At 48.8% G+C, this 21841-nt stretch overlaps 1 protein-coding gene across 1 annotated transcript in view; it reads left to right on the top strand.

The window, feature by feature from the left end:
- LOC128731236 (uncharacterized) overlaps positions 1-21841 on the top strand; it is a 205157-nt gene that overhangs the window by 171197 nt on the left and 12119 nt on the right. Inside the window, exons 2-4 of the mRNA XM_053824342.1 lie at positions 13404-13574; positions 15866-16213; positions 18609-18794. Of these exons, the coding sequence (XP_053680317.1) occupies positions 13404-13574; positions 15866-16213; positions 18609-18794 (705 nt within the window). The remainder of the gene's footprint in view (positions 1-13403; positions 13575-15865; positions 16214-18608; positions 18795-21841) is intronic.

Below are 21841 nucleotides of genomic sequence, written 5' to 3'. Positions count from 1 at the left end.
TTTTCCATCCTGGCCTTCTGGAAGCGAGATAAACTCCGCGTTGGTATTGCATCTGCCCATCGGAAAATTGCCCCAGCCGGATTGGCGAGAAAGAAAATGAAGCGAAAAAAAACGAAGCACCAGATTTATCGATAACCATGAAGAGCTGGTCGTAATTGGATAGGGTTCGATGATGACGATCCATCGACGATGGCGCCGTTTCGGAGAGCCCACGTGTGCCCTTTCGGAGGGCCCTCGATTTACTGCCAGTGATCGATGCCACGCCGTTTCGACCGAATCACTTCCGCTCGCATTTATTTATTTTTATCCAACCCGTTCCATGCCGGAACCACAAATTGATGGCGTTCTCGATGATGATGAGATGCAGCTCTCGTAAAGCATTTCACACGCAATAAATTGCCGACAAATTGCGTCACTTCCGTTGCCCATGGTCCGGCGAGCGGCTCGTGTGCGGATATGTGTTATGTTTTCTAGCAAAACTCCCTGCTGGTTTGTTCGCTTCCACTTTAAATGATAACGTTCACGGGTCCGGAATTAAACACGCCTATGATCGCTCTCATCATGAGTAAACCCTCCCTCGTCGAGTGGCTGAGTTGGTGGAAAAACTTTCCTAACGACCCGAGCCGAGAAAATGCTCCCCGATCGTACAATCGTTTAGACAACCGTTTCCCATAGCACTGGCTCGGATGCATCATATGATTGCGGTTGCACTGGATTTGGCCCGCAGCCCGAACGCCACCCGGAACGGGTCGGCATTTGACCGCAAATGGACCATTGGCAACTGGCAACTCCTGCACTTTGATGCCTCCTTTGCTGTGGTCATCCAAGAAAACAACGAGCCGCTGTGCATTTAAAGTGCAGCTCATGACCATTTGTAGGCGGCATATTTACGGTTGCTGCCCCAAATGCCTGTGTCGGATAGTTTTAACAACTTTCGGGAGGCATTTTCATGTGAAAAATTCGCACCCCTGAGCGCGTGTATGGGCCGCTCGTGTGTGAGCAAGATGCTTGGGGTCCGATAAAATAAATAAACCGTCAATTTGGCCGCCCACAAAAACCGCAAGCTCGTACGGATTGCCTCGAAACATCACGCTTCCGGCCGACGATAAAGCGGCGCCGTTCCGGTTTCGTGTCCGTAGGGGCTATTTTCCGTAGGGGCTGTGCCTTTCGGGCTCGTAAAGTTCCGCTCTGGTAGTAAAATGTGTTTACTGCTGGTTTGAATGTCTGCATTTCGCCTCACCAGGTATGGCGCTAAAATCACGCGGGATGCTGCTTTATAAGATGAACCGAAAAAGCCTCATCCTCCCACAACGGGTATTTGTGTAAAGGATTTTCAATATTTTGAAATTCCACATAGTGTCTCACAAATTTCAATAAACCACGTGACATTGACCATGCTAAATTCATTTTTCCTTCACTTCTTCCATTCCAGGTGAGATGCATACGCCGACTCTAAACATCAAGAACAACAAGCCTTCCCTGTCAGCAAGGTCCATCCTTCAACGCCATAACTGACGACGTTGAGACGGCACGCCCAGGCAGCTCGGGCTGATGGGCAAATTTCCTGCCGAACGAATTTCCGGCCAATGATTGAAAAATCAAACCGAAATGGCTAATTTGCGAATACACATCGCATGTTGTCGGAGACGGACAGAGAGAGAGAGCGAGAAAGAACCTTTCTTATCCTTTTCTATCGGTCCTATTGCTCTCGTCCTTCGGCCAAATTCCCACATACCATCGGTTTGCGACCCATTGCCAGTTTTATTCCCCGGAGACGAAACGATGATGGTGTCGCGACAGATGTCTTGTGTCCGAGCTCGGAGTCGCCTTTTTTATTCGGGCGCCAGCAGTTAAAATGATGTGTGCCGGTCTTCGGAAACGACCGTTTTCAGGCCACCGGTGGTGGTGAAAGTTTCTCCACTCCCAGGCACAGCGCGTTCTTTTGGACCATTTTCACGTACCCACCATAACATCTTACGATGGCTCCATCCGCTGGGTGGCATCAAATCGCACGACATCGTTGGCCGCCGGTCGGCAGCTTCCGGCCATTTGTTCGCGAGTAAATCATTCGCGCCGCTGCGGATACGATACGGTGGAAATCCGAGCCTATCCGGGGACACGAGAGCTCGCTAAGCAAGAAATTAGTATGCGGCCGGTGTAAAGTTTAAGGATTATTTCTTGCCGTCGTTGGGCTCGTCGGTACCCGATTCATTTTTACGAGCCCGTGTCCCACCTCCCCCAATGTGTGTCCTTTTTTTTTGTGCCCCACCAAAAAGAAGGAACACCGATGGTCGGGATGGCTGCAGCAGCTGGGTAGGCACGTGGAGCGCTCAAAAATGCCTCCCGGGACCTGGAATAGACAACCCAAGTGCGTGCGGATTATGTTATTATGTTTCAGCTCGGTAGCTTCGACGGGATGGGGTTTCTTTTTGGTCTCGCTTTTTATTTGCCCTTATTAAATTGTGTTCGTTTCCTGTTGATGGCTGCAGATTCGGTCATTCGCCACGCACCCGCAATCGGGACGAATCCTTCCACGGGTAGGTGGAGTGCTGGTGTACCACCATTTGTCGGTGCCGGATTAGCGAGTAATAGCTTCGGTAGCTTTGGATCTTAGGATTCTCAGTCGCTCGCTGATTTGCGTTGGAATCGCGTTACGTAACCGGAACTGAATTTATTTGCCCAACGTTTGGTTCGGTTTCATCCGGGGGCTTTCCGGCTTGCGCTTGGCACTTCGGGAATTTTGGGAATTTTAATTTAAATTGGAACCATTCAACCCAAGCAAGAGATGAATGCCGAATGGGTGTGGCAAATCGCGCAAATGATTACATCGCATCGGTTTAAGTTTTTCGCTTCCTTACACATCCTCCTGTGGTTCGAGGTACTCTAATTGGTAGATTGGTGAACCGATGGATGGGAGTATATCACACACTCCCACCCACAAACTCGACGGCAGTCTTAATCTCCCCCAAGGGAACGTGTGTATATGTGTGGAGCTCGTAGGAAAGTAAATGCATAATTTAGTGCAATTTACCTTCTTTCTTCTACGACTGCGTCTGGGGGGAAAGAAACAATGCAATGCATTCGGCTCGATTTCCATTATCGAACCCACACCGACCGTCGTCTCGTAATCATCGTCACATTTCACGCGTCGATCGGCAGGAAGAAAGAAGACGGCAACGCCAGCCTCAGCCCCGTGCCCATAGCCGGAATCAATCGCATCCCAGCCCAAGCAAGGGGCCTTTTGGGAGGGAAAACTTTTCGCTTCACTTAAAAGTATCTTCCCTCCCGGGGGTCGAGGTCTGAATGCGAAACTGAGTGCTTACGGCACTGCCATCGACATCTTTATGGCAGCTCCCGGGGGACTCGTTGAGATGTACTCGATTTCGCAACCCACCGAACCGGGTCGGGTTGGATTCGGAGTTTCGGTTGCTGTCAGCGATTTTCCGGCTCGGTATCCCTGCTGCTGGAAACGGTGTACCGAAATGGTTGAGTTATATTTGCTGTAAGGCGTCATTTTGCTGTAGTTAATACATTTTTTCCGCTCACCACCGATCCAGCGATCGATACACGACCACTTGGTAGTGCATTAAAGTATATCGAATTTCATAATTTGAAGAACGAAGTGAAATTCCCTTAACTCTTGCGCGGTCGTAGCTTCCATAAGAACCTCAACATTGCAAAAGAAATTAAACGTCCTTTTTCACCCCTGCAGATGAGGCTCCACTGCAGTCGAACAAATTTCTGCTGCTGCTGAGGCTGTCAATGTTGGATTAAAATTATCGGAAATGTTTATCACTCGATTGTGTCCAATTTCCGCCCTTCAGCAGCGGGCTTATCGCCGGTACAAGGCCTCTTCTGTCACCCCCCAAAGCCCGACTCGTGGTTCGATAAAATCTCGGCTACTTTCGGGGCTTTCTTACGTGCAATAATCCACGTTAAATGTGTCCACTTAAGACCCATCCCCCCTGTGAGAGCTGTGAGCAAACGAAGGACACCGGGTAAGCCTCCGGGTCGGGCTGTGAGTTGACTGCTCGAACGATTAGCTACCGGGGCGAGCCCGATTCTCGAGATTTCGGCTGTCGAACTGACGAGGCACCGGAAACGCTCCCGGACCGGCGTGATAGATACATCCGCAAGATATCGCTCGACGGGAATCGGTTCGGATTATGAGCGACAAGTGTCCTATTGCCGGCGGGTGAACAAGGGAACGCGCATGCCAAAGACGAGAGATATGCTCCTCCAAGTAAGCCTTTCGATGGGTGGAAGGATCTTGAGAGCTCCGGCTGTGACAGTTTGCACAACCGGGTGGCGTAGTTTAATGGATATTATTCCGGCTTACGGTATACGGCCGGCAATTAACGTCGCGTATGACATTGTGCGAGCCCCGGCACAACTATGAAGTTGATGTAGCTGTTAACTACATACGGCCGCCATAGCCGTCCCGGGGTTGTCAAGAAAGACGATGCGTCGTTCCGGGAAATTGCCGGTCGCAGTGCGGTGCTTGGGAAGTAGTTTGCCCCTCGGGGTGAATTCCGGACCCTGGAACCTGGGCTGGGCCAAATAGGCGTCAATCGATGGTCTCTTTTGAGCGCCATCTGTGGGGTGGCTGTGGGAGATAAAATATTTAGCTACCCATGGCTCCCGATAAACCGTAACACGCGTGTGTTAGTTTTTAGTGTCGGCAGTTCATTGCAATTCATGCGGCTATGCTACGGATAATAAGGCACTCCAAATAGTGAATGCAGACACTATCCGCATAGGCAAACAAATAAAAAAAAGCTCAACCATGCTCTCGACCCGGGAACGATCTTTGAGAGGTCATAACAAAGGTTTTAATATCCTCGCCCATGAATGGCTCCACGGTACCGTGAATTCCTATCGGAGCTCTTCACAAGAGCGTAACAACCGAACCGGTGGTACGAGGAGTTTTCTCAAAAAGCTGCACTATCCGTCCAGTATCTGTGGTGTTTCGTGTGTTCACTGACCACTCCGGCAACTGAAGCGTAATTGCATTTTTTTCTCTTTTCGTTCCAAAAACTCGAGAAACAAAACACTCACCGAAGTACATTAATTCCACCGGAGTGCCGGATCCCCAGAGCCCGCTGAAGTATGAAACGCAGCAAAAGCGCACCTTGCCCCGATATGGTCCTGGTTCTTGCGGGTACTTCCGGGAAAGAGGATCGCTCTTCCAAGTCGCTGGTTCGAAACAAATGTTTGTAAACCTTAATAAACCCCCGGCTTCTCTCAACGAAACTGAAACCAAAGGCCAACATCAACGCGCACTTCCCGCACGTAAAGAAGGGCTTGAGATCGGAAGAATCGTCAGGTTGTGTGAATGGGAGGACGAACGAGACGAACACACCCACACATGGTGTCATCCGTGGCTTCAGTCAGGGAGTTGTGAAAATATTTACCAACTTGTGGACATGGGTGAGATGATGCGGTCAGCAGCATGTCTGCCGGTTCGTGTTACACACACTCGTTTCGGGGGAGGGATAAATAGCGCTCTGTTTCCATTACGAAGCACATCCCCTGCTGTGGCGACCATTGTTTTGGTTGGAAAAGACTAAACAGCAAAGGAATGGGTCAAAGCTACAAAAGAATATGAATTTAAGCCCCTCAAACCTCGCCTGCTTGTTCTGCAGAGGAAGGTTCAATAACGAATGATAATTCAATTATTATTACCTCCACGGGAGATCATTACGAGCGCAGCATCAGCCATCATCCTTTCTGGTGTGGTTCATTTATCGAAACAATGTAAGCGCGTTGTAAACATCACCTCCCTCTCGTGACCACTAGCGCTCGCTGGTCCCTCTCCGGCGGTCCAAATCGTTTTAATATTTAAAAAAACAATCTTTCTCTGTGGCAGCAAATAGTTCGCAACCGCTCGCTTTTCCTGGGGACAGCTGGGCCACGAGAATCGGGCAGTGAGCAAAAAAAACCCCTCTCAACGTGGAGCAACCCGCAAGAATCATAAACTTCGATAGCAGCAGACGTGTTGCAAAACAAACTCGTTGATTAAATTATCTGCCTTCCTAGGGTGCGGGTACTGTGTTTGTTCGCGCGCGTCCCGTTTGGCGTGCTTGCCCGAAAGGATCGGTTTTCTTTCCGTGTTAGTCGCGTGTTTCCTTGCACGCGCAACCCAGCAGTCCGTTCCATTGCATCCAAGGTGTTTTGTTGTGGTGTTTTGCCTGTGCTGCAAGTTCGGGTGGTCCGACTTATGCTCTGCAGCTCAGTTCTTCTGTTTACGGCGTTCGTGCTTGTTGCCGGAAGCACGAGAGCTCTTCTGCAGTCCGGTGGCTGAAAACGCTGGGAAGAAACAAAATGAGTAGAAAATTAAGCTCTTCTGCAAGGCGCACGTCCGGGTGAGGTGAAATGAAAAAAAAACACCTCGAAAAACAAGCGCACAATAACTCATCCTTTGCCGGGAAACGAAGCACCGGCCGGGAAGGTTAACACCAAGGCCACGCTGAATGCCGCCCGAAACCGACCGCCTTCATTCACGGCAGCCAAGAACAATAGCCCCGCTGCAGGCAGACGACGGAGCGAAAAACGGGAAAACTAGAATTAATGACACTTGAGGACTGGCACTTAATTTCTGTCGTATGAAAACACCCTTTATTCTCGAGGCGCCCACTGCCCGCGCTCGGTGCAGACGGATGCAGCGCAACAGGACGACGCCTTGACACTTGGCGCTTTTAGTGCATGCCGCCAGATGGCGCTATCTGTGCGTTGCCATCTTTCCATCGTCGTCCGGATCGCGCTCTTTACCTTTTTTTTTGTCGCTTTACTCGGACGTTACTCGGTACCGCTCCGGGCGGGCTCTCATAAATCTTCCTGCTTTTGCTGGACTCCTTCTCGGGCGGCTCATAACGTGGCAAATGGGAACAAAAAACAAGCCATTCTCCCGGAACAAAGCTCATACCACCCGGAATGGTGTACAAATTTCGCTCAGGACGTCCCCGTTGTCGTCGTCGTCGTCACAACGGAATGAAGGTGTAAATGCAACACGCCATGAATGCACCCTCTTTCGTCTTTTTTTCCCGCTTTCGGAAGATGCCATTTTCCGCCATTTGAGAGACCGTCCATCCGTTCACGCCGAGTCCGAAGCGCATTAAAAACGTGCCCACCGCAAACCGAGCATTAAACGACACAGGACGATGGCAATTTTCCACCCTGTGCCAGCTGCGGCAGGAAACGAAAGACAAGAGTTGCCACAAATGAGAAGCAGCACCGCAAGAAGCCGTTCTTGTGCAAACAACTAAGCTCCACCCGGTCGCTGTTGCTTCTCGTGTGAATCAAAAGAAAGCAACCGAGAGTTTGGGGTTGCTGGCCATTGTTTTGACCTGGCTACGGCCCTTTCGCTGTTCCGGTGAGTGAACGAGGGGCGTACAAAAGATGAACCTCGACGCCTTCTCGGTCGTCGGCAAGCGGCACATCATAAGCCAAATAACATATGTTTATTGCCAATGAATGCAGTGTGAATGCAAACCGGGAGCGGCCCTTTTTTGTCGCGTTTGTGCTACACAAAAACAAGCCGCTTTCGTTCTTCGCCTCACTGCGCCGGCCAGTAGGTCAGCAAGAGGAAGGCAGGTCCTGGAAAATCGTCATTTTCCTTCTGAACGAAGCAAAAACCACCTCACCCTAGCGAGATGTGAAAGGTTTCGGCAGGAGCAGGACCAGCAGCAGGACATGAGGACAAATTGGTTCCCATGTTTTTTTTTGTCGCTTCTTTCCTTTCTTGCTCGCTCGCGTTTTTCCCACCCAATCCTTCTCTCTGGGGCCACTTTCGCACCGCCACGGGGTCTGTGCCCGAGAACTTGTTGAATTAGCAATTGAAATGAACACAAGCGTGACGACGGGACCGAGCTACGAGAGCAAAAGCCGTCCAGGGTGGCTGCAAAACCGTGCTGCATCGGTGTCTGCAGCGGCTTCGTCACAGCCGGAAGCGGATCCTAGCGGAGTGCCGTGAAACACCGTGCTGTGCTGCTGCTGGATCGGCTCGTGGTGACATTCAGTCCGTGTTCAAATGGCCATTTCATTCGTTTTTGTAGGCGTCAGCAGTTTGCCAGCCCTTTTTCGGGTGCTGGTGTTGTTTTGTTTCGTCGATGACCGTACCGTTGGAACGACGCTGCACTGGCGTGGAAACTAATAATCATCTATTTACGAAAAACCGCCCCCTGACAACGGGAGGTCCGTGGTTTTATTTGCTATCGTATTTCACAGTGCGAGCTGAATAAGCTGCTCGGTATTTTGATCCATTTTGAAGCTTAACAAAACCACTCTAAATGAGTTAGAAATTTGTCATCTAGGAGCAGGTTGTCATAAATTTGAAATGGTATTATAATTTAATTTTGTTTCATATAACCTTTCGCTCGTACCATCCATACTGTATCTAACCCAAAAGATGGAGGTCTTATATTCAGACAGTTTTGTTTTTGCTCACACTATTCACCACTAACTCGATCGAACTGAATATGCGAACCGATAACCCGAGTCTTAACTCAACGTACGATAAAAAAAACGGAGTCTCATTTTTATTGCCATTCATTCGCCCAGCCCGGTAACGGATATCTTTTAGGGCAATTTGTAGTTCAGTTGCAAGATCACCCGACGTCTTTATCGGCGTATCCTTGTGCTAGAACAGGAAACGGCACTGGCCGGTGTCGAATCGGAAAGGATGCGTTGTAAATTTTGCCCATCGTGGAGGCAAGTGAAGAGAAGAAAAATACTCACAACCCTCACAGCAGCGGACGTTTCGCGCCGACGGAAGGAAAGCGATTGCTTTTACTTTTACTGCCCATTCCGGTTCGAGACCGTTGGCCAGCAGTCGCCCCAGCACCGCGTCTAGTCAGTTTTATTGCCCGGTAGTTTGCCGACCAGCGTAGTCGGTTTGCCCGGTGTCGGTTTTGCCGGCATCGACGAACTGGCCGGATGGGCGTCATTACGTTTCGGCGCGCCAGAGGAGCGATTAGAATTTAATGATCTCGTCTCGCTGGTTAGCGAGAATAAAATTCTTTCCATTGTCCGTACGACCGGTTAAGGCTTTATTGCGGTGGAAAGTGAGCTAGTCTATGCGCGCGTAATTTCAATGGCGCTTTGCGGGGCCAGTTTGACGCTAAGCTGTGTGCTGGGAAAATCTCTCCGGCACATTCAAATTTAACGCTAAGCAGAATCGACGGAGCTTAGAAACTATGTCACTCGAGTGCGAGAATGTCTCGGTGCTTCATCAAGCTGACTTCCACTACGTGTTAATCATTGCGACAGGCTTTTAATTTTATGCCCCAACTGAGATGCTTGCACCGTGCGCTAAAGTGCGGTGTACGTGAGTGTTTAGCAGCCCTAAAACCGTCAGCTCCGTGACGAATAACATGACGGAGGACATGATGGAACTATATTTTCCATCATCATCATCCACGGGTTTTCCCACCAGGGAATCATCGTCATCTGCTCGTGATCATTGTCATCAACAGAGATGAAATTGGGTAGTGGCGATGTTTGCTTTGCTTGCAACATTTTCCTCCAATTTACTTACAGCTTGTAAGGGCTTTTCTTCTCTCTCTCTCTCTCTCTCTCTCTCTCTTTCAGTTTCTCACTTCGGTTGGCTTTATTTTTGATTTCTTCCCCAAGCCACCGCTATCTCAGCTGTACTGCAATACATCATCGCGCGAAAAACAAAATTACCCACCTTCCTTGTCGCATCGATGGAGGCGCCTGGTGGCTGGTGTGAGAAGTGAAGACTTTTTTTGTCTTCCTCTTTCGCATCCAAGACAGCGGTGTCGCTCATGCTAAGGCCTCATGCTAACGGTGACGAACCCCCGAGATGGCCAGCTCCGATGATGAACGAGAACCTGACGTTGATCGTAATCATAATGATAATGAATATTGTTTTCATTTTCCACTCCACTCCACCATCGCCGTCCGTGGCGCGGTGAGAGGAGGGGACTTTGGGGATTTTCCATCACCATTACGACCGAGACGCGCGCAAATCATCGTCACCAGCGAACGTGGGCACGTCCGTTTTTCCCCACCGGCGACGAGATATGTTTCGCTTTATTCCACTTTTCCATTAGCCACCGCACTTCACGCTCGTCCGATGGCGAAATGGCGCGATCCGAGTGATTTAGAGCGGACGAACACTGGGTGGCCATATCGGTCTGGTCCACCCAACGGAATGTTGTGGCCGTGCCGGAGCGAATTTGCGCACCTCCGAACCGAGGTGTAGCTGTTGCTCGTTTCGGCTTTCCGGCTTATTACCCGGGTTGGCCGCGCGAAGTAAGCTGTTAAAAGCAAAGCGCAAACACTCACCGCCAGGCGAAGGCCGGGCTGAACTGGGAAGTGGAAAACCCCGAACGCGATGTATCGCCCCTGGGTTCTCTCATCCCCCAACCAGTCCGACCAGAGCTCCAACCGGTCGGATGGAAAGTAATCATTTAATAAGAGATGAAAGATGTGTTTACCGTTCACGGGATGTGGTTTCGAAATAAAACTCCGCTCCCGTTCGAGGTGCCGGTAAATGAAGTGAAGTGCCGGGGTGGTAGAATTTGCAGGCAAATGATCACCCACCACCCACACTCCCACCGGAAGGTGGTATCCGCTGTGGTCGAACTTCCGCCGCACGACTGCAGCGACGTGTTTCGCTTTTGGCTTGTGTTTCGTTCGTTTTTTCGCTGCTATCTAATTTGAGCAACTCCAAAGATCGTAAATTTAATTTAATTAAGAGCTCGCCCGCGCACCTTCTCTCTCACACTTTCTCTGTCTGCGCTGCGCGCCCGGTTGGTGCTAAAATGAGTAATTGTGTCCTTTTCTTTTACGATTGTCGCGCATCCGTGTGCTGGTTTTTCGAGGGGAAAAAATATCTCCCCACCACTCTTGCGGTGGAAAGTGTAAAACAGCTACGGGGTTTCATTTTGTGACACTTTCGCATCCTCTCGACTCATAAAGGAGAGAAGGTGTGGGTGTGTGAAAGCAAGGAAGAAACCCCCACCTACAGAGATGACTGCGGCTGTGGAAAATCGCACCATACACGCACGCACTCTGCTGCCGAGTGACGAGTTGTCGTGGGGTTTTTATTTCATTATTTAAAACATCATTTCCCAAAAAAAAGCCGTTCCACTTCGGTGGCCACGCTGGGAATGACATTGCGGTGCTCAGAGGGGATGCAGATGAAAAGGATAATCATAAAAGTAAGCTTATTTGTGTGTTATTAAACTTTCTGAAGCATGTCATTCCATCGACACCCGCTCCCGACACGCATAACCTCTTAGCGCGTCGTTTGCGAGCGACGGAGTGAAGAATTTTTTTTGCTCCTGTTCCTTTTGACCTGTTTTACTTTTCCACAAGCCGGAAAACCCGTGTCGGAAAAATGGCAGCAATAAAAGGCAGAATTTGGGGGAAAATGCGCTCTCCGCTTCGAAAGAGGGCGGAAAAACTCATTCTCACTCCAACCACAACACGTACGCATTGAAGAGGGGGAGAGAAATGGTCACCACTCGCAGGGATCGGTTTAAAATTCAAACGGCCAGCTGATGGACATTTTGCGATGCGCGCACAATTGAGCGGTAAATGTGGGCGGCGAAGGGAATAAATAAATTAACGGAAATAAAGCACGAACGCAGAGGGTGTATCATTCATAACGCGTAAAATCATCACTCTGACCTGCGCGTCCACTCCAAACGCCCTTTCCAAGGATAAACCCGTTCCGTAATGCTTAAATTTTGATGTCGTTTTTATCCCCGAGCCATTGCTGGCCGAATACGCTGGTAGATTTTAATTCGTTTTACTCCAGCTTTCCACTCTTGTTTCGGCATTTTATTGCGCCCGGGTAGTAGTAACCGTACGCTCGTTTGCCATCAAACGCCTCCCAGTCGGTTACTTCGCCATTTTGCACCGTTTACAACGGCAACAATTAGATGCGGTTTGCGATACATTCGGGGTGCAATCGGCTTATCAAAACCACCCCACCGGAGGGAGGCCACCGTTTGGTCGTCATTTTATGCGGCAGATCATTTTTCGGCCAACTCAATCACGAACAACCCGTTAGCCCACGATACGACTTCGATGGCTTCATCGTGTTGCAGCTGCTACCATCTCGGGAAAGCACCCAAATTGGATGGAAATGGCGTTCCACCCGTGCAATCGTTGCAACTTGCCCTGAGGCCTATCCAACAGCAATGGGGAAACACGACTCCCGAAGCAGTGGGCTTTTAATTTTCTCTCGAAACATGTTCAAAATTGAGCGCTCGTTCGTACGTGCCAGCGCCACTAGCGCTCCCTTGCGCAAGGACCCATCGTCGCTTCGGCACCGCACGGCTTCAATTAATTTCGTTACATTCAATTAAAGTTGAAAATTTAATTGCACAAATCGCCTACCGATATAACAGCGTTTATTAGATGCACACCAGCCAAGCTGGGCAGGCTCCTGGACCAGAAGCCCTGTGGCCTGCAATGCGCAAGCCACAACAACTGGCTTCGGCCCGGAGGCACGTTCTACGAGCTGCAGCCCTGTTCAACGGTTGACTTCCGGGCCGACGCTTGTCGAGCTGGACTCGAGCTTTGACTCAGGCCTCCCCGGTGTAGCTCGGGCCCATGTACGATGTCCCACGTCCGCAGCGTCCCCATCGAGAGCCGCCCACCCCTTAGCTTCAAGGGAGTTGTACTCATCAGACAGTCGAACGGGGTTTCGACTCGACTCGCCTTGCTGCCGGCACGGTACAACAATGTGCACACTCCGGCACGGGTGGCGGATTTATTTTGACAACACTCCAACGGACGAGCGGCCGGAAATAGCACCAGAACATGGCCGTGTCTGCCTATTGCATGTTTTCTGTCGCATGCCATCGTCGCCCGTCTCTCGGGACACCCGGGTGCCCTGAAGGCATCGATGGATGCCCTTACGAAGGGGCCGAGTCCTGCGGCTGGTCGTCGATGGCTGCCTAGCTTCTCCCAAGATGACTCGCATTCGTATACATACATGACGCGTTGGTGGGTTGTTGGCGTTTTTTTTCTCTCTCCTCTCTCACTCGCTCCGTTGCCATACACCCGAACAACTTGAACAAGAACGTACAAATATTAATATTGCTGCTGCCCCGAAGGCTGTATCTGCATGAAAACGTCTTGTCGTTTGGATAGTCGCTGTGTTTCGCTTAAAATGTTATGTCTGACACGCGTTGTCAGTTGATCAGGAAGTCTGGGAGGGTCGTTAGAAATTTTGATCCTTATTTGTTCACGGAATTAAACTGAAATCTCAATCCGCCCATCGTATTAAACATCCAATATAACAATGACTCCGATAAACGTATATAATAGTTTGTTTATTGGATGTTTTTTTTTTATAAATAGTTTAGAATATTCGCTAACGTTAACCTTCTGTTCTTTCTTTCTCTCTCTATCTCCCTCTCCAGGGTCGTTGCAATCGTGAGAAACCACCGTGTAAATACTTTCATCCTCCCCAGCACCTGAAGGATCAGCTGCTGATCAACGGAAGAAACCATCTCGCCTTGAAGAACGCCCTGATGCAACAGATGGGAATTTCGCCCGGCCAGCCGGTTCTCCCCGGCCAAGTGCCAGCAGTGGTAAGTTCCCCGCCCGACCCCTTCACAGCTGCCGACCGATCCCCTTCTCAGGACACCGACCAGTCCCGAAGGATCTCCGGGGAAGACATCGAGATCCGGCCATTCAAAAGCCCTCCTTGACGGATTGTTTGAACTGAGAACGTTTTCTTCGAAAGCCTTCGCGTCACGTGTAGAGAGTGTAGTTTTTGTTTCAAGGAGTTTCAAGGATGCCAGTCGGCCAATGTAACCACGAGGTGGTAACAAACGAGCGTCCTCCAAACGCTACCGAGAAACGGGAGCAAAAGATTACCCGCCGATGGCAAGGAAAAAACCTCTCGTTTTTATTTTTGTTTTTTTTTTCGCCACTTTTCCCTTATCGGTATATCGGTATCTTTTACAAAAAGAAAAACACCACCCGCCGTGTTCATCTCCCCCTCCATTCTGACTACGATCGGAACTCATCACCCATCAGCGCTCATCACCACCCCCCAGCTCATTACACCTTTCGTTGCGTGCTTTCCATGCCTACACATCCGCTGTCGCTCGCTCGTTATGATTTCCGGTGTTCCGGTTCCGCCGCGGAACCACCGATATCCGCCACACAAAACTGCAGCAGAGCAATAGCAGCAGATCCCAAGCAGCGGGGCGAACGTCGATCGTCGAGTTTGAATGCGTGTGTGTGTGTGTTTATTTTTGTATGCGACAACGTGTATAACCGACCGGAATTACTCGATCGTGCGACTTAATCGTCCGACACACGTTTTCCACGACGACCTGGAAAATGGGATTGCGTTTGAGTGTTTTGTGTGTATGTGTGTGTGTGCGTGTGTTTTGTATTCCTTCATCGAATGAACTAACGGGTTTGTCGAGAGATGCCTCTTCTTTTAACTCCCTCACACATTCGGCCATCGCTCGCTACCACATTTACAGGCTCGCAGACACCCCGAACGCCATAACCGCCAAACAAACCAAAAAACTGCATACATTTATCGTTTTATTTCCATCCCGTTATGCGAACGTAAAAACGTATTCCGGTTCCTCTTTCGTTCCGCTTTATTTTCATTACTCTGCGCTCCGGCCACTCACTAAACTCACTTACCTGGTTGAGTCTCAGAAACGGGCGTCATTTTCAAGTGTGTGCGGACTTTTAATTGCTGGCGGTCCTTGGGACCGGATGGGGCGTACTTCTTGCGAGTGCAATTAGCGGCACGTAGGCCACGGTAACGAAGGACCCATGCAAGCCCTCGAAGGGCTCAAACCCGGTCTAGGCAACAGAGCTTCTCCCAACCTGATGCAGTGACTCGAGGTGTTCCTGGTGGGCGACTTACCTGGTTCTGTTGTGTGGTTTTTAAGGTCCGGTAGTATTGCGTCACGCGAAAACGCGCCACGGAACGAGTCCGGGACGGCATCGGTAAGCACCCGGCCGCCATGACGGCGGTGACAGTTATCCACTTCCCAGCAAATCGCTACTATCCGCTTCACGGGCAATATGGCACGTACCGCTTGTTGGCTGTCCTCTAGACACGGTGGCTGCTCGCTAGCGTACGGTAGTGTGGCTCTTCTAGGAACGCCGGTCAGGAGCTTTTCGTAGGCGCTGGGACGCGTCCACTTCGCGGTTTGGAAACGCTTGTTCGCTTGGGGTCTCCGGATTTGCAGTCGGGGACAGGGCTAGTCAGGATAAATGGGGCTAGGAGACCCCAATGATGGGTAGGTGATGCCCGTAAGGACTCCTTCAGCAAGAAGTCCAACGAGGGAAAGTCCTTGAAAGTCGTCCGCTTTTCGCTGGGATGATGAATGCCACCAAATGGCTCCACCATGATCAACGCACACTATTGCCTTGCGAGAGGTGCTTTCCTCAGTTTTCTTAGCCTTTTTACTTCTTTGCGTTTTCGCTTGGTTTTCGTTTTCCATCTCGTCCCCCGCGGAAACCTCGAGAGTATATCCAGAGTGCCTCATTTTCACGATCGCATTGGATCCTTCCTTGGACACACAATGACTTCTCGGTGATCCCGGTGGTCACCGTTTCTCTTTCTTTCGCTCCCTTGCTCACTCGCTCCTGAACACAGGATCAACGTTCCATATCGCAGTTCGAAGCGACATCTAGCGGTGCTTTTACAAACTAACGAAACTAACTCACTAACAGTCAACCGCTCTAAAGGATCGCTCATCTTCGTTGTCTCTTCGTTCATCTTACTATCTCTCTCCCTCTCTCTCTCTCTCTCTCTCTCTCTCTTTCTCTCTCTCTATTTATCTTTATCTCTCTAAAAATACTCTCCTATTCGCGAATTGTGATGTACGCGCGTGGTACGCAGAACGGCGCAACGGTAGCGACAACGGTGGCCACGGCTGTGCCGCCTGCGGCCGCCGCTGCCCTTGGGTTCACCTTGGCCTGGGGCACGGCTCCTCCGCCACCCTACACCACATACGTCGTTAGCCATAGTCCCAGTGCCGCCGTCGTCACCCACCACAACGGTAGCGCTCCGCCACCCACGAACGGTGTAGCGCATTGTAACGGCACTAATGGCATCGGCAGCACCAACACCTCCACCAGCAATGGCAGCAGCACCGTCAACGGTCACAGTCACAGCGTCCCCGGCAACAATAACAACAGCAGTCACTGCAGTAACAACAATAACAACAACACTACCACCACCTGCAAAGTAATTAACTACTACCAATCCGTGTGTTTACCTTCTCCAAAGCAACCCCTTTCCACATCAGCCGCTCAGCCTTCTCGCCAGGACACCCTTTTTCTCGCGTTTTTTTCTTTTTTATCACTATTTCTCTACCTCTTACTCTTTCTACAAATATATTACTCTCATTCCCTCTCTGTCTCATCATGGAAGAAGAGAGGTGTTTTGGGGATGCCTTTCAACAGATGTCCTTCCTGGCCAATGGTCGGATGGTCACACCATCCTTCTTGCATACTTGCTGTACTACGTTCCTTTGTCTTCTTTTGCCAACATTGCTCACATATCTATCATTAACTACTACTACTACTACTACTACTACTATTTCTTCTTCCATTATGTTATGGCCCGTCTCAATTGTACGGGCACGTTATTCTTTCTTTTCTCTTCTTTTTCGAAATGTAACCCCCACCCGGCTGTATGTAGCGATTCTCTTAGAAGAACAATTGCCATATTCGGCATTTCAAGCTTTCATTTATTTGCAACCGCAACGATCGCAACATGTTCCGCTCTGAGGAATTTGTGTGTTACGCCTGCTCCTGCCGATCGTTTTCATCCTGTTTTCACTGTCGCATTAGCAATTAATAGTAAGTTGTTAGCCGAGTTGCGTGTTTAATCCTCGTGTTCTGTTTCCCACGTTTTGTATCCATATTCTTTCTCCAAAAGTTTAAAGTTTGCTCTAGTTCATGCTCTAGATAGAATCGATGTTACGCGCGTTGTCGTCATCTGTGCCCCGTTATTGTATTGGCACAAAACTCCATAATAAGTCCTTCTCGAACGGGACAGAATCCTTCGCGGGGATCTATCCCCAATCTGTTTCACCGAAGAGCGAGTAGCATGGCCAATCTTTATGCTCTTTCGGTTGTGCTTTCGAACGAATGCAATATTCCGTGGGACCTTGCGGGCCAACCATGCGCGTGTGTATCCTTATGCTGTATGCGTGCTTAGTGAGTGATTGACTAGGTTAAGCGTGTCTTCCTGTGTGCTTTCGTTGTTTAGCCATAAACTTTAAACCAAAAAAAAAACACAAATACAAAAGAAGTATATATCAATCTGCATGCTTCATTAGCCCACAACAGATGGCGTCAGTTTCGGGTGTTGCCGTGCTTCAACCACTCTCATGTGCTTTCGAGGACGGGACCGGCTGAGCCGAAACCATTCGATTTAGCGCTTAGCCCGTCCTTTGCAAGCCACACGTTCGTACTAGCCGACTAGCTCTAACCCCTGTTTCGACACTGCTTGGGTGCTGCTTGTGATCCTGCTGCTGTTGCTGCTGCTGCTGCTGCTACTACTGCTCTTCGTATCGGGTCGGAACCCGAGAGCGCGTGTGTTTGTTTGTGTGCGTGTTTGTTTCTTGTTTTGTCGCTATTCATGTCTGTAGAGCGGGAAACGGGTGAAGCTGCCAGCGCGCGGTACAATGGCAGTGCGGAATTTCGGCATTTCCTGCAATCATACCCACCATAATCCGTCGCCACCTCACGCATACTTCATCCTCGTAGAATCATACGCGAATGCGGCTCATTTTCGTTTTTTCAGCTACCGAATTCTCCGTTACTCTAGTTTAGTTCTAGTTCCGAAAGGACGCACATCCTATCCTTGCCAAGCGCCAAGGATTAGGATCGAGTCCCTTCGGCGTAGCACTGCAGTCGTGTGAGTGTGGGTTTGTGTGCGTGTACGCGAGGTGCATGAGCTAGATCTTGAGTTGCAATGATGTTATTTCTTGTATCTATTAGAAACCGCTAGCGTTTATTTACGCGGATTCATGAAATTGCTCACGTCGTTCGTTGACAGTTCGACTGTTTCAACGATAGGAAAGAAGAGGTCCTTAGCGTGACCCACTCAAACAGGAATATTTCAAAAAAAAAACGGTCCACCTGTCAACTAACAGCAAGCTTCCCAGAAATGTCTCCTGTCGCCCACATGCAGACACACAAACGCTCGCGCACTGGGAGATCCTCTGCTCCTACTTAATTTGCCACACCTACGCCATGGCACAGATAGGCGCTTTAAAGGCTGACCGCATTGATGTTTTCTCATGCCCTGCTCCTACTTCTTGCCTATACGAGATGTGGTGCAATCTTCCTGATCCTTATCGCCCTCCGACAACAACGAACCGACCAGAAGCCGGTGCTAACTAAAATCGCTTTAATTCGTTTTCGTTTCTTTCTTTCTCTCTCTCTTTCTTCTCTCTTTCTCTTTTTACTCCCTTCTCTTTCACCTCAACCCGTTCCTGGGTTATTATCCATCGTCATTTTTCGCAACGAAATTACGAAAAAAAACCCTTTATCTCTCGCATCCCTCGTCTCTCTCTCTCTCTGTCTCATAAATACACACGAAAAACAACTTCACCCCCCAACTGACACAGGCAACCAATCCCTACCTGGCGAGCATGCCAGCGAGCACGTACAGTCCATACTTTCAACCCGGTCACCTGGTACCGACCCTGCTCGGTCCCGTCTCGGACCCGTCCAGCGTGTCCCAGCTGGGTCCAGTAGTGCAGCAGGCCGTCGTCTCGACGCAACAGAAAATTCCACGCTCCGACAGGCTCGAGGTAAGTGTTCCCGGTGTTCCACTGTTTAGCGTGTAATCGTGCCCTCGTCCCATGCTTCCCTAGGAAGCCACGTGATCCACCCATCCTCGCTCCCACAGCTCCCGTTCCCGCACCATCCCGATAGCCAACCTTCCGATAGCGTGTTTTCTTCTTGAATGTGAACGACCTACTTACCTTTACCGTTAGTTTGCCTAACTGTGTCCCGAATCCCGGCTCCCCAACCTCGGCCTTAGATATGTAAGATAGATGCATCCCCGTTCACGATCCTGCCTCCCACCGCCGTATAGATATTGATACATATATTGCCCTACTCGTAACTCGTACTCTACCGCACCCTCTATATTACGTTACAACTGTTTTTATACGTTCTTCTCGGTCACTCACTTCCTGAGCTATGTAAGTGTGTACGTTTGCTGCGAAAAAAAAAACGTACACCGAAACCAGAAAAAAGCAACCCGTCCGAAAGGGACGTGAGATCCAAAAAACAATATGTTCCTAACAATTATAAATATCGAACTGATCTGAAGCTACTTGAACGGTGATGTTGATAACGATCGTTTTGTTGCATCGCTTCCGTTTGTCGTGAGCCGATTCCGAAACCGCCCCAGGCGTTTCGATCATAAAACGTTCGTGCTCAATATGTTTCACGCGTACATAAAACAAAATGCCAGCTAAAAGCGCCCCAAATCAGCTAGAAAAATAGAAACAGTCTGTACGTAACGGCCGTATACATATTTGTACAGTAATGTTTTTTGTGTTGTGCTTTCCGTTGTCGATCTTTGTTAAACCAAAATCAGTCGAAAACAAAACTCACATTTTCTAACCGTCACCCTACCGAGTCTGACGAGCGATATGCGAACGTGAATGGACCGATAAGTTACGAAGGCAATCGAATGGTCGGAAAATGATATCAAGTCGGTTCATTCACTGTGCTACCCATCGCTCGAAGTAGCTATTGCAAACATACGCTCGCTGTAAATAACATCTTCAAACGATTGATCTTGAACCGTTACCGTTCTTGGGTGTTTTCAGTTAGTTGATTTATAGTTTACAGTTCCCTAAATTGGTTCACATTGTCGTTCTCTCAATGCGTGTGATACACGATGGAATAATTTGTAACGTTTTCTTGCCTATCGTTTTTTCAAAATTTAATATTCCGTTTATCCAATATCTGATACACTTATAAATATTAATCCGTTTATTATACATATATAAATATCTCAAAAAACTCAATGTCTTGTCTTGCTGCATCTTTCTTCTCTACGCTTCAGCGCACGGTTGTATACGTTTCTTTTACTTCTCAAACCATAATCCAAAAATCAAAACATAATAAAACAAAACGCATACAAAAAACTAATTACTACGATAAGCTCGACAAGTTGCGAAACTAGTTGCGAAAACTGAGGTTAAAAGCAGATTGCGCTGCTTATTAAATTGAAAGCCAATATTGGAATGAAAGCGTACCGATTGAAAACAGTAGCCCCGGAGTTGTTTCCTGGCAGATGAACGAATCTTCAAGCGCCTAAACTTAACGAATGATGATTGCTAAATCTAACACCCTCTCCTCCCCAGCACTACGACAAACCTATACGTCATCAACACAATCCCTGCCCTGCCTGCCCAATTGTCCTGAAAAAACGGGATCCGGTCGATCGTTTAGTGTGTCAATTTTAAACCATTTGTACTGCTTGCAAACGGTAAAAGCGTGGTCAACCTGAACTGAGTGCAATTCTCTGAGAAGACAAACTACCCGAACGCCTACTCTTTACGTTTCGAAATTCAGAACACCAACAAAAACTACCTCATCGCTTCGTTCAATGCTCTTCCTGCCTACCAACAGATGGCGCCAACAAAGAGCGGTCCATTAGTGAAATGGACCGAAAGTACAGCTCGAAACATAATCTGATTTTCATTTCGCATACAAATAAACATGACAAATGCATGTGCGTATGTATGTTTGTGTGTTGGTATGTATGTACGCGCACCACTGATCGTGTGACAAATCGGGCGGTAGACGTGAAAAACGGATCGACTGCCGGCTGTCGCCGATGTCGAGTGCAGGCCCGCAGTTTAATTCCTGCAGTGGCCGGCCACACGCCGCACGTTTCGGGGGACATTTGTTTGCCTAGTCAACCGTGAAATGTGCAGCGACGGCTCGTGTGACCTATAATCGATTGCGCTTTCGGACACGAGCCGGGTGCCAATTTAGCATACAGTAGCATGGCTTTTGCACTCACAATCTCGTGTGATTGAAGTTTGCAACGGCATAGAAGGCGAGTTTATAGACTGCTGCTAGAACAGTTGCGTCATTTTACAGGAAACTCAGGGGTGCGAAGGTATTTGCATCAAACTACCATGCGTCTTCATTGAGCCCCACGGATATGCGCACGTGAATGTATCATTGGATGTTTTGGTATTGTATTCGATGCTTTTTTGTGGATAAAAATACATTAGATATTATTTTTGAATGCTTAAAATATTGTGAAAATAATAGATGCCTCAGCATCCATTTCAACTTGAGCATTTTTTATCTCACAGTTACTATATATTCATTCGTTCATGAAGTACCAGGCGCCTCCATTGGATGTTTTGGTATTGTATTCGATAGTTTTTTATGGATACGCCTACGCCGGATTTTTTTGTGGCTACTGAAAATATTTTGCAAATAGTTAGTTCTTCACCATGTATTTAAAATTAAATAAATTTTGACGCTAATGTACGGATATTTATCAAAAAGACGGTCACTTCATTATGAAGTACTGGGCGTCTCCATTGAATGAGAGTAGTCCAGTAGAATTTTATTAAGTGTACTGGTTTTAAGAAAATATAGTCCAATTGACTGGTTTTTCAAGCCTTTCGAACTTATATCTCTATATGCCTAAGAATCAGCTGTTGTGCTACTAATTAATTATTAACTACCGCATCGATAAATCAACACGCAGCAAAGTTCATCATCACCAACCGCAACACCGCAGGGATTAACGTGAAAAGTAGAGCAAGCACACGAAGCGCTTCCCGATACCATCATGTGGTTAGAAAGCGGCATC

Source organism: Anopheles nili, chromosome 2, assembly GCF_943737925.1.
Source record: "Anopheles nili chromosome 2, idAnoNiliSN_F5_01, whole genome shotgun sequence".
NCBI classification, from domain to species: domain Eukaryota; kingdom Metazoa; phylum Arthropoda; class Insecta; order Diptera; family Culicidae; genus Anopheles; species Anopheles nili.
The sequence above is the reverse complement of the archived record's forward strand: the minus strand, read 5'-3'. Positions and strand labels throughout refer to the sequence as shown.